The sequence below is a fragment of the Pan paniscus genome, chromosome 8 (genome assembly GCF_029289425.2).
Source record: "Pan paniscus chromosome 8, NHGRI_mPanPan1-v2.0_pri, whole genome shotgun sequence".
NCBI lineage: Eukaryota > Metazoa > Chordata > Mammalia > Primates > Hominidae > Pan > Pan paniscus.
The window spans coordinates 13,640,920-13,653,512 of NC_073257.2; the positions used below are offsets into that span (position 1 = coordinate 13,640,920).

Sequence of the window (12,593 nt, forward strand, 5' to 3'; positions counted from 1 at the left end):
TCATGCCTGGTAACACAACCCCCATTCTGCAGCCCATGGTTCAAGGAGTCATTTTGACTTTCGAGTCTTATTATTTAAAAAATACACTTCGTAAGGCTATAGCTGCCATAGATAGTGATTCCTCTGATGGACCTTGGCAACATCAATTGAGCACCTTCTGGAAAGGATTTATCATTCTGATCGCCATTCAGAACACTTGTGATTCATGGGAGAAGGTCAAAATGTCACAGGAATTTGAGAGACGTTGAGGGGTTCAAGGCTTCAGTGGAGAAAGTCACTGCAGGTGTGGTGGAAACAGGAAGATAACTAGGATTAGAAGTGGATCCTGAAGATGGGACTGAATTGCTACAATCTCATGATAAACTTGAATGGACGAGGAACTGCTTCTTATGGATGAGCAAAGGAAGTGGTTTCTTGAGTGGGAATGTACTCTTGGTGAAGATGCTGTGAACATTGTTTAAATGACAGCAAAGGATTTTGAATATTCCATAAACTTCAGTGGTAAAGCAGTAGTAGGGTTTGAGAGGACTGACTCCAGTTTTGAGGTTCAATTGTGGGTAAAATGCCTTTTTTTTTTTTTTTTTTTGAGATGGGAGTCTCGCCCTGTTGCCTAGGCTATAGTGCAGTGGTGCTATCTTGGCTCACTGCAACCTCCTTCTCCCAGGTTCAAACGATTCTTCTGCCAAGGCCTCCCGAGTAGCTGGGATTACAGGCACCTGCCACCATGCCTGGCTAATTTTTACATTTTTAGTAGAGACAGGGTTTCACCACGTTGGCCAAGCTGGTCTCAAACTGCTAACCTCAAATGATCCACCTGCCTTGGCCTCCCAAAGTGCTGGGATTACAGGCGTGAGCCACCATGCCCGGCCCCAGTAAAATGCTTTTAAACAGCATCATATGCGGTAGAGAAATCTTTTGTAAAAGGAGAAATCAATTGCTATAGCAGACTCCATTGCTGTCCTATTTTTAAGAAATTGCCCCAGCCTTCAGCAGCCACCACCCTTATCAGTCAGCAGCCATCAGCATCGAGGCAGGACCCTCCACCAGCAAAAAGATTATGACTCACCAAAGGCTCAGATGACTGTTAGTGTTTTTTAGTGGTAAAATTTATCTTACTTAAGAAATGCACATTGCGTTTTTAGAGGTAATGCGGTTGCTCACTTAACAGACTACAGGATGGTGTGGCTATGGCTTCTGTATGCACCGGAAAGCCAGACAGCTCTTGTGATCCGCCTTACTGCGATCTTCACCTCACAGCGTGTTCTGGAATGAACGGAACCTGCAGAAGCTCCGAGATTGCCTGTGTTTGTCCTAACCACCAGGAGCTGCAGCTGGAAGTCAGTGCTTTTCACCTGAACTAAGTTCTTTTCTGTTCGTGTGTTTTTCACGCGGCAGTGTAATTCCATAAGCCTGGCCCTCTCCTGGCTGCTGCATTCCCTTGCACACACCCAGGGGGCTGAACCCACACGCAGGCCATTCCAGCGCGGGCCCTCGCTGTGCAGACCGTGGGTGAATAGACGTGCCTGCAAGAGGCTTTTGCTGTCATGACATTTGCCTGTTTAGATATCAGCCTCAGCCCTCAGACCCCCCTCAGCACACCCCAATCCCGTAGAGTTTTCCTCCCCTCCCCATCTCCCTTTTTTGTTTGTTTTTTTTTTGTTGTTGTTATTTTGGTTGCTATAAAAAGGAGCTGACAGGCGAGGCGTCACTGGCCATTAAGCCTCCTCTGTGGGTGGCGGGTGGCTCTGCCTTGTGCCGGGCTGGCAGTGTTTGCAATGCGGATAAACTTTAGCATTGAAAAAAACAGGAGATCATCTCAACATGGATGCAATATTTGAGGATGCAAAGTTTTTTGTTTTCTTCCTTTTTAATTCTTTGCAAACAATTTTAACTTTATTCGCAAAATGTGGTCTTTGGTGCTTTCTTCTAAAGAAAACAAAACACACATCTAACCAAACAAAATTTTAAAAGATCAGTTGAGAAATTATAATGATCACTTTGAAGTGATGACATGTTTGTGTGCTTTTATTTCCAAACACCTGGGGGAGAGATTTGGTACTAAACACTGAGTTCTAGATCGTGTGCTCAGAAAGGTAAACACAGTTTTGCAGCTTGTGTCATGGTGTTAACAGTTTTCGTTATGCTTTTAAAGGGAAAAGATGTTTGGAAATCAACATTTTTAACTGGATGATGGGCAGTTTTAATTGCACCTGAACTTTGTGCTTGGTCACAGTCAGCATGCAGGCGTCAGCTTGGGTGTGGGCCTCTGGGTGCTGTCTGGCCAGCTGGCCGCCTGGGAGGTGGGTGTTGGAAAGGCCGCATGTGGTCTCTAAATCAGTTTGCTTTCCACTTTCAGATCTGCTTTCTTTTTGGTGATGGCTTTTGAGTCCTTGTCTGTGGGGAAGGTGGAGAGCCAGCCGTCTACCAGGTGGTGACTTTGCGGACAGCAGGGCCCTGTGGAAGGGCCTCTGGGGTGGAAGTGACATGGAGATGAGGACGGCCTGCAGGCTGTGGGGCCTTGGAAGCACACCTGTGTCTCCTCTCAGTGTTACATCCCCTACCCATATGCCTGAAGTGGTTGTCTTTTTAATTAGATTACATTAGAGTACTTTAACAAAATGTTGTATGTATTCATGGGGTGTGAGTGCAGTTTTGCTACCTTGATGTACTCCACTCAGGTGAGGCCAGGGCCTTCAGCATACCCCTCATTGGAGTGATGCTTGTTGCACGCACCAGGCAACCTCCCGTCATCCACCCCGCCCCAGGTCTCCACTCTGTCCATCAGTCTTGTATCCACCCCACCCTGGGTTGTCTCTGCCCTGTCCATCAGTCCTCCCGTCATCCACCCTGCCCTGGGTCATCTCTGCCCTGTCCATCACCCACCCCGCCCCGGGTCTCCGCCCTGTCTGTCAGTCCTCCCGTCACCCACCCCGCCCTGGGTCTCCGCCCTGTCTCTCAGTCCTCCTGTCACCCACCCCTCCCCGGGTCTCTGCCATGTCTCTCAGTCCTCCCGTCACCCACCTCACCCTGGGTCTCCACCCTGTCTGTCAGTCCGCTGTCCCTGTGTGCACGTAGTTTTGCTCTCACTTGCCAGGGAGGACACACGCTCTTTGTCTTTAAGTGTTTGCATTGTTTCACTTAAGATAATGGCCCCCAGTTCTATCCATGTTGCTGCATAAATTAATAAAGGTGATTTTATTTTTAGGAAGTGTATAGATTTATATAAATACAACTCTTAATAATAACTGGCTGATATCCAAGGTTATCATAAAACCCAGGCTAGGGTCACTAAGGACTCCATCTGTCGCCGGTGACAGCTTTTCGGAGCTTTGCTGGTTGGCCTGAGTATGGTGCAGATTGCAGAGAACTGTAGTGGGCAGCAGTTCGCGGGAACAGAACCTCACTGCAGCAGTCATGTTCAGGGGTGGTCTTGGGTGTTTCCTTTGTATTAGTTAGTGAATGTTTTGTCTTGTGACCACAGAAACTGCCAAGGAGACGTTAGCAGATACAGTGCGCAGCTGGGCACACCTAGGCCCAGTGGTTCTTTCTGTGCAAAGGAGAATCCTTGTCTCTTACCAGCAGAGCAGCGCTGTCCGTGCCACCACCTGCAGAGCTGCCGTTCCATCCTCCTCTCTCAGTGTCCTGTGATATGAACCTAACAGTAACTTCCTGAGCCAGTCCCTTGTTGATGCATGTTTTTAAATTTTTATTGGTTTATTTTTTTGAGACAGGGCGTCACCCTCTCGCCTAGGCTGGACTGCAGTGGCATGATCACGGCTCACTGCAATCTCGACTTCCTGGGCTCAAGTGATCCTCCCACCTCACCCTCCTGAGTAGCAGGGACTACAGGGCTGTGCCACCACTCCCTGCTAATGTTTGTATTTTTTGTAGAGATGGAGTCTCACCATGTTGCTTAGGCTGCTCTCGAAATCTTGGCCGCAAGTGATCCTCTTGCCTCAGCCTCCAAAGTGCTGGGATTACAGGCATGACCCACTGAGCCTGGCTGCCTATTGATGCATTTTAAAGTTGCTTCCAAGTTAGAATATTGTTTTTAAAAGTGAGAGGAGATTTAGTGTATCTCTGTTTTACCCTTTTAAAGTTCATCATTTAAGAAGGGCTACTCAGGAACTCATAAATAAGGACTTAAGGAAATGATTGCGTTTGAATCGCTCTACTCGACAGCTTTGTTTCGGCCTGTCAGATTCTGTCACTTTTCTTTGAGATGACTGTAAGACAGCCATCAGGCTATTGACACATACTCAAAACTTCCTAACTGTGAGGTACTTCAGGACAGACTCCGGAGACAGGTGGGGGTGTCTGAGTCCACAAGTCGGCAGAAACCAGCATGATACGCAGAGCGGGCAGCATGGGGAGGGGTGGCTGCCTAAAGCGTCAGCTGACGTTTGGAAAAGATGGTGGTGACCATGCTGTGTGCATGGTCACTGCAGAGCCAGGGCCCGGGTGGCATGTGAGGGTCGCCTGGCAGCCTCTTATCAGCATCTGCGCTGCGTGCACTCAGCCACCCTCAGCCAGCTCTGTTTGAAGTCCCTGCACGCATCTGAGCCGCGTGCACTCAGCCACCCTCAACCAGCTCTGTTTGAAGTCCCTGCACACATCTGAGCCGCGTGCACTCAGCCACCCTCAGCCAGCCCTACTTGAAGTCCCTGCACACATCTGAGCTGTGTGCACTCAGCCACCCTCAGCCAGCTCTGTTTGAAGTCCCTGCACGCATCTGAGCCACGTGCACTCAGCCACCCTCAGCCAGCTGTTTGAAGTCCCTGCACACATCTGAGCCGCGTGCACTCAGCCACCCTCAGCCAGCTCTGTTTGAAGTCCCTGCGCGCATCTGAGCCGCATGCACTCAGCCACCCTCAGCCAGCTCTGGTTGAAGTCCCTGCATGCATCTGAGCTGCGTGCACTCAGCCACCCTCAGCCAGCTCTGTTTGAAGTCCCTGCACACATCTGAGCTGCGTGCACTCAGCCACCCTCAGCCAGCTCTGTTTGAAGTCCCTGCATGCATCTGAGCTGCGTGCACTCAGCCACCCTCAGCCAGCTCTGGTTGAAGTCCCTGCACACATCTGAGCTGTGTGCACTCAGCCACCCTCAGCCAGCTCTGCATGAAGTCCCTGCAGGCATCTGAGCTGCAGGGTTTCTGGTGCTCAGCAGCAGAGCAGAGAAACACTTCATTTAACACCATCTTTGGAGAGCACGATGTTCCACAGAAGCGATTTCTCCAATGATCCCTCAAGAACCAACACTTTGTAAAAAAAAGACTATTTCGTGTGTGTGTGTAAGAGAGGGACATACCAGTGCTTTAGGAGTGTGCACGCACTGCCACGCTGCCTCCCTGCCCTGATGGCCCCGCAGCCTGGGCGTTACTGTTTGTCTCTGTTGAGTGTTTTGTTTCAGCTTCTCTGGAAGTCAGCTGTTGCTTTTTGCCATTTTTGTGCTGGTTTCTAATGCTGTTTCTCACTCAATCCCACAGATTTCTCTTACTTACTGCTCTTGAACATTCTAAAACTGATAACGTAGAAATGAAAATGAACCCTGAATAAAAGACTAGGGCCATTCCTATGAAGAAAAAACATGAGTGCATGGGCGTTAGGAATTTCTTCTGTATACCAGAAGGCCATGCTGCAAAACAAGTCAAGAGCATATATTTGGAAAATACGTCTGTACAGGCTCCTGCAGATGCAGTGGTTGTGAGAAACGGTCTCTGTCCTTGGTAGCCTTGACGTTCTAGGATGATAAGATCAGTACACGAGACAGAGCAGAGCAAGAGAACACAGAGCTGAGTGCTGTTACTGAGTCCAGGCACCACAGGTCAGTGTTTCTGTAATGGGTCTTCTTTCTTTGTGTCATAGCCAAGGTGAAGCTCTTCAGCTAGCAGAAGAGTGTTCTCACTGTGCCCCCATAGCTCATGGACCTCATCTTTAGAATCTTATTTTTGGCCGGATGAGGTGGTCAGGTTATACTGAACTAAATGTTCTCTTTGAATAGTCTGTGGAAAGGTTCTTACTAATTCAGTTAGTCAAATCTTAGGGAGGCTTTAGCGTAGTCTGAAGTCACTTTAGAAGCCCTTCTCTGTGGGCCGTGGTAAACACAGATGTTGCAGAGGCTTCTTGTAGCTTTGCTGTGGTGCCTGTTGGCAGCACTTCCAGGCCTTAGGGTGCTGTTGTGCGCCTAACACTGCTGACCTTGTAATATTATAAGTGGCCAGTCACTTGCCCCCTTCGCTGGGAGGAGGGAGGCGTCACTGGAGTGACTTTACCTCCTCCTCTTCTGCACACTGTCTGACGAGGAGCGGGGCCTGCACACAGCCAGTGCTTAATAAATATTTGTTGCATGAACAGTTCTGTAGTGCAGCCCTTATCAGTGACTTAGTTGGGAAATCTCTCATTATTTCTGCCGAGAGGGGTTTGGAGAGTAGCATGGCCCCATGAGACTACTGAGGTAGAACTATGCATTAGGAGAACTGACTTCTCCAGGGAACAGTTGAATTTGAAATTCTGAAAAAGAATCACATGTGATACATACTTGATTTTTGCTTTGATTGATTTTTATCTGAAGGGTCCACTTTTTTGGGAGGTAGCCATCAAGGAGTATTGAGAAATGTGTCTTATTTGAATGTGACTTCTCCGTTTCTTGGTCAGTCCTCTGAGTTCGTCAAATGAATGCTTGTGTGAGTTCTTGAATTCCAAAAGGCGTGGGTGATGAGAAAGGCCGGGATGGAGCTTCGGAGACCCCGAGTGTGCATTTGGGCTGCCTGGCTGTGAAGAGAAGACCTGTTTAATGTGTTAGGAGTTGGATTTCAGGCAGATAGCTTGGAAGTTGCAGGAAGGGCTCTGATGACTCCAAACACAACACAGCTACCCCACGTCTTCCCTTGCGCTATGAAGCGCCGCCTCCGAGGGGCACCCGGGGGTCCTGGCTGGCTTATTGGGGTGTCCTTTGGTTAGTTACTCAGGGCACTGTTTTAAAGTCAGGACTGTTGGCGACGCAGGTGTTGTACTTTTGTATCAGCGCTGTAACAGAACAGTTGACATGCCAAAGTAATAAAGTAATAAAGCCACAGTGCTGCCTGTTTCACAGCTGTTCATTTTCAAAGATCTGTTCTCGGTACCTTGACTGAGAAGCCTGGGTTCCAAGGAAGGGGCTGCCATCCACAGGACTCCCTCTCGCGCACCCTTGCTCTCTGTGGACACACAGGCGTGCTCCTCAGATGTAAACACATTACCTTGAGGAAGCTGCGTTTTAAAAATAGGAAAGGAAACGATCGTCAGTGTTTGATGTCGTGCCGGAAAAGCACTCCCATCAGCGCTTTGTGGCCCAGTGTTTTCCACATCGTGTCGTCTTTTCCTTAGCAGTGAAATTTCGGCAGATTGTTATGCAGAAGCGGTTCTGTGTCTCTGTGTGACTGGGAGACAGCTGTTCGTCCTAATGAGGATGCCAGCTTCGCGGCGTTTCCGCTGATGGAGACCCGCGGAGGGAGCGGAATGTTCCAGACCAGGCAGTGGTGTGCGGCGAGGAGGTGCTGCACTGTCAGCTGGAGGAGCACGCTCGGCTGCCCCACACGACAAGATAAATGAGTTTGCCGGAGTTTGGCAGCGTCGGAACCATTTCCAGCGCACGGCCGTGCGCGCCAGCCTCCCCATGGGACCTGTGGTTGAGGGTGCCTTGGAAGCTGCTGCCTCTTTGCCAGTTCTTTTTTCTTTTGATGTCCGACAATACTTGTCAGGATTGTGATTTATTAAAAACCTAATGTCTTTTAGCATTTCATTAACATGGAGTTAGGCGATCTTTTGTTGAGCCTTTTTTCCTATTAATTTAGCAGAATGTTCACTGAAACTTAACTTGGCCAAACCTCCTGAAGACTCCAGTTCAAAGAGAAGTTGGGGGCACCTCTCCTCTCACTCTTCCAGGCTCCCCCAGCAGCCGAAGTCCTCTAAGCCTCATTGTAACCTTCTCACTGAAGCGTGGCAGCGTCTGATTTATAGTCAAGCCCTCATGTTGTTCTTTATTTTTTCAGATGAAGACTCTGGAGGAGTTACTGGGTTGATTTTGCAGTCTCTCTTCTCTGCCCATGCTGCTCTCGTAACCCGTGCTGCTCTCGTTACCCAGGCTGGGCGTTTGCTTGTGTCCTGCCCCGTGTGATGCCGTGGTTTCCAGTCGGGCAGTTTCCCCCCAGGAGACAGTGTTTGTTGTCACCCCTGGGGAGGGGTCTGCTCTAGTTTCTAATGTGCCTGGGCAGGGCGGCTGCTACATCCACAGGCCAGGATGCTGCACCACAGGGAAGGGCCCCGACCAGACATCAGGTCCTAGCGGGGGAATAAGTGTCAGCAATGCACACCGCAGCTGTGGGCACCACGACCAGGCCTTTGAGAAGGCAGACGTGAAAACGGTCGCCGCCGCATCATCCGGACTGTGTTCCGGGGTCTCGGTGTCAGAGTGTGTTGCCAGGTGTTGTTGACGCACCTTGATTCTCAGTAGCTTTGCTGTACTTTGATGTTATATTTTTAAAAACCTTGTCTTAATGCAGTGGAACTTAGACGTAATTAGGACTCAGCTGGTGTCCACTAAATGAGGAGAATTTTCATAAATGGGCTTGGTGACTGCGTGGTGCTTCTCTCATCCAGGGCCGCATAGAGCATGAAATCCCATGTCACGGTACAGCTTCAGTGGCTGGGACAACTGGCATTTAACTGGACTCCAGAGTTCCAAGCAATTTTGATGGACTGGACCTCGATGAGGGTAGATGTGGAAACCAAGCTTTTGGTCCACATTAAATTAGTGATTTGTGACGACAAGAGGACACTTCCTTCATGGATAGGTGGAAATTCACATGCTTATCATCTCGTAGGTATCTCAGCTGCTTCAGTGAGGGGTGAGGCGGGTTTTGAGCCCCTGTACAGAGTGAGTGACCCCAGTTTTTGTGCCCTGGGAGACAGTGTAGGGGTCAAGCCTGTGTCTCTCTGAGAAGGCACTGCCCCTGCGTCTCAGGATCTGCCCACTCTGCCCTGAAGTCAGACCACGTCTTCCTGGGTGGGCCACTCATGCCCAGTCACATGGCGAGCATGGGGACCCACCCCAGCCCTGAGCCAGGCAGGACGCGCAGCCCCCTGGCCGTTGCTGAAGACAGCAGTGGATCATGCCTGGATTGTGTGCCCTTAGCTCACAGGGAAAGTAAGGTTTTTATCACATTCTTTTTACTGAACTTTGCCAGTGAGCAAAGAGGTGATTGAATTTTCTTCTTCAAAAGTCATTTCATTATTTGAGTTCTAAATACCTTCTGGCAAGTGCCAGAGACTTTCCTTTGATCACTGGTTAAGGTAATCACCCCAGCCACTGCCAGCACAGCCTCAGCTGGTGAGGACATGGTTTCCTCTGCAGATTTTGCCTGGGTTTCTTCAGTGATTCTCAGTGCAGTTCAAGTGATAACATCCTTTGTTTACACGTTTAATCCGATTTTACCACTGGTAAGACTATTTAATATACTTAGCACCATGTCAAACACTTTTTTTTACATTTCAAAAGAAAAGTTTATGAAAGAGTTTAACATAAACTGATGAAACCTTTCTTCCCCCTCTCTTCTTGTTTTTATGGTACTTTTCATCTTTAGGGCGTGGGTCTCCCATCTCAGCCATTTCAGGGCCTCTTCGGTTCCTCAAGCCTCTCCCTGAGGGCCACATATTTCAACACATTTGAATTAAAAAGAAAACTATTAATTATTATTTTGGATTTATAGAAGCAGGTTCCAAGAGTGGTTGTGATGTTGAATTTTTCTCCTCAAACTTTTTAAGATAAAGATTGTGGTTAAATATACATAATATGAAACTTACTATTTTAACTGTTTTTATGTGTGTACTTCAGTGGCATTAAATCAATTCACATTGTTGTACAACCACCAGCACTATTTCCTATGCTTTTTCATTATCTCAAATGGAAACTCTGCACTTGTGAAACTATTCATGCCCATCCCCCAGACCCCGAGAACCTCTGTTCTACTTCCTGTTTCTATGAATTTGCCTAGTCCAGGGATCTTAGATGAGGGGGATTCTTGAAAGTTCATTCATGTCATAGCATGTGTTAGAGTTTCTTTTTTTACGACTGAATAATATTCCGTTGTGTGTACACGCCGCATTAAATCCATCTGCTGATGGACATGTGGGTTGTTTGCACCTCTTTGGCCGTTGTCAGTAATGCTACTGTGAATGCTGGTGTGTGGGGCTTCTTGGCTGTTTGTATATCTTCTTTGGGAAAATGTTGATCCAAGTCCTTTGTCCGTGTTTGAATTGTTGTCAGAGTGTTTTTCTCTTAACTCCTGTGTTATGATTACATTGATTGAGACTTGTTGTTGGAATGGATTTCTTTTAAATTCTCTGCTATAGACCAAGATATGTTATGATTACATTGATTGACAGTTGTTGTTGGAATGGATTTTTTAAATTCTCTGCCATAGACCCAGATGTGTAGACATTTGGGCATGTTCTGTCCAACCCTACTTTCTGTAACCTCTCTTCGTTCCGTTGCCTGGAGATGTGGAATAGAGTAGAATGGACTGTGTGTTTCTGATCCACTGGGAAGAAATCAGTTGTCCTTTTCTTGCACTGGTGGAGAGGCTTTGGGAGGCGGGAGCAGTTTGCAGAGGAGAGAGCTGTGAGTTTGCGCTTCTCCGACCTCCTTCCCACCCACTTGCTCAGGGTTGTGTGTGGGGTGCGGTGTCACGTCCTGCACCTGCTGTTGCATCTGACTCTGTGCCCTTTGTTCATAGCACTGTGACTTCTGCCGTGTTCACCGTGGGAGACAATGTGGTTTCAGGCAGCGATGACCGCACGGTGAAAGTCTGGGACTTGAAAAATATGAGATCCCCCATTGCAACTATTCGCACGGACTCTGCCATTAACAGGTAAAGTCAAACTGTTGGTTAAGTAAGTGGCTCAGTTTGATGTGAAAGGATTGATTGTGATTTCATGTTTTATTCATGGAGGTTTAATTGATAGAACCCCGGGAACAATGGTTTAGGCTTCTTTGTCCTCTAATGCAGTTTCAGTATTCCATGAAAAGTTAAACTAACTTAGCCTAAAACCAGGTTGGATCAGTGAGATTTGTAAGAATGAGAATGACCCGTTTGTGGCAGACATGCAGGGCTTCTCTTGACTTCTTGTGAGGATTGGTCTTGTGTCTGGGTGGGTCTGGTTCTACCATTGAGCAGTGTGTGTGTGTGTATTGTGTGTATGTGCATGGGGTCTGTGTGATCTTGTAGCTACGTGTGAGTAACTTGGTCTCTTTTGAATACCGTAAGCAGGTGGTACACGCAGTGTGTTCATGTAGTCGGCCTTGAAATATGAATAATATGGAACCTCCTGCTTCATTATCTGTCAACTCAAAAACTTACAGTGTCACTGTTTCATGCACAACCCACTTTTCCCTCTTCTTTGCAGGATCAATGTATGTGTCGGCCAAAAAATCATAGCCCTCCCCCATGACAACCGACAAGTGAGACTGTTTGATATGTCAGGAGTGCGCCTGGCGCGGCTTCCCCGGAGCAGCCGACAGGTAACAGCACGGTCGGTGAACATATGCAGGGCACGGTGGAGGAGGACGGGTAGAGATATTTTACATTCTCATTTTCTTACTAAGTCTTTGCATGCTAAGTTTTCCTTGGAAATGCTTGAGCTGTAGAGTTCATAAAATTTAAAATTGAAGAAGTAGAGTTGTACACTCAAGTTATTCCACACCTACTTCAGTGTTTTTTTTTTTTGAGACAGAGTTTTGCTCTTGTTGCCCAGGCTGGAGTGCAGTGGCATGATCTCACGGCAACCTCTGTCTCCCGGGTTCAAGCAATTCTTCTGCCTCAGCCTCAGCCTCAATCTCCCGAGTAGCTGAGATTACAGGCATGCGCCACCACGCCTGGCTAATTTTGTTAGTCAGGCTGGTTAGTTAGTCAGGCTGGTCTTGAACTCCTGACCTCAGGTGATCTGCCCTCCTCCGCCTCCCAAAGTGCTAGGATTACAGGCGTGAGCCACCGTGCCCAGCCCAGTGTTCTTAATACCATGATCGGCTTTTCAGTTTACAAATAAAGAAAACATGCAGCTCCTCTGTTTCACAGGCACGCGGAACGAGCTCTTTGGTGCACGTGTTAGTGGTGGTGGCTCTGTGGGGAAGCCGTCTTAGATGTCTGCAGTTGTGTCTGTGCAGATTGGAAGTGTTGAGTGGGCGTTGTGGCCAGGTAGAAGCTGGGTTGGTTGTAGGCTGGGGGTCTTTAAGGTGGGACCTCTTCCACCTCCAGCCAGAAGAACACGTTTCTATGGCAGGCTGTTGCCACAGGAAGAAATATATTTAAATGTTAGTTTCTTGTTAGTGAAGGGTTGCTCCTTGCTAACTTCAGAAGACGGCGGAGGGAGTTTCTCGCTATGTGCTGTTCAGCCCACCCGTCCTGGTTGCCTGGAAGGCGCAAAGAGAATCGAGACTCCATGGCACCCGCACAGATGCAGAGGCCCAGGGGGCCTGGGGGCCCGTGTTCAGATTCCCTGGCGGCTCTGCTGTGCTCTGCAGCCGGGCCTCACTGTAATGTGGGTGGCGTTTGCTGTTGG

The 12,593-nt window shown here is 48.3% G+C and overlaps 1 protein-coding gene across 4 annotated transcripts in view; it reads left to right on the forward strand.

The window, feature by feature from the left end:
• WDR37 (WD repeat domain 37) overlaps nucleotides 1-12,593 on the forward strand; it is an 82,727-nt gene that overhangs the window by 58,644 nt on the left and 11,490 nt on the right. For all 4 annotated transcript variants that reach the window (XM_003827762.5, XM_008953093.5, XM_055092351.2 and 1 more), the window contains 2 exons: nucleotides 10,772-10,906; nucleotides 11,442-11,556. In XM_003827762.5, coding sequence (XP_003827810.1) covers nucleotides 10,772-10,906; nucleotides 11,442-11,556 — 250 coding nt within the window. The remainder of the gene's footprint in view (nucleotides 1-10,771; nucleotides 10,907-11,441; nucleotides 11,557-12,593) is intronic.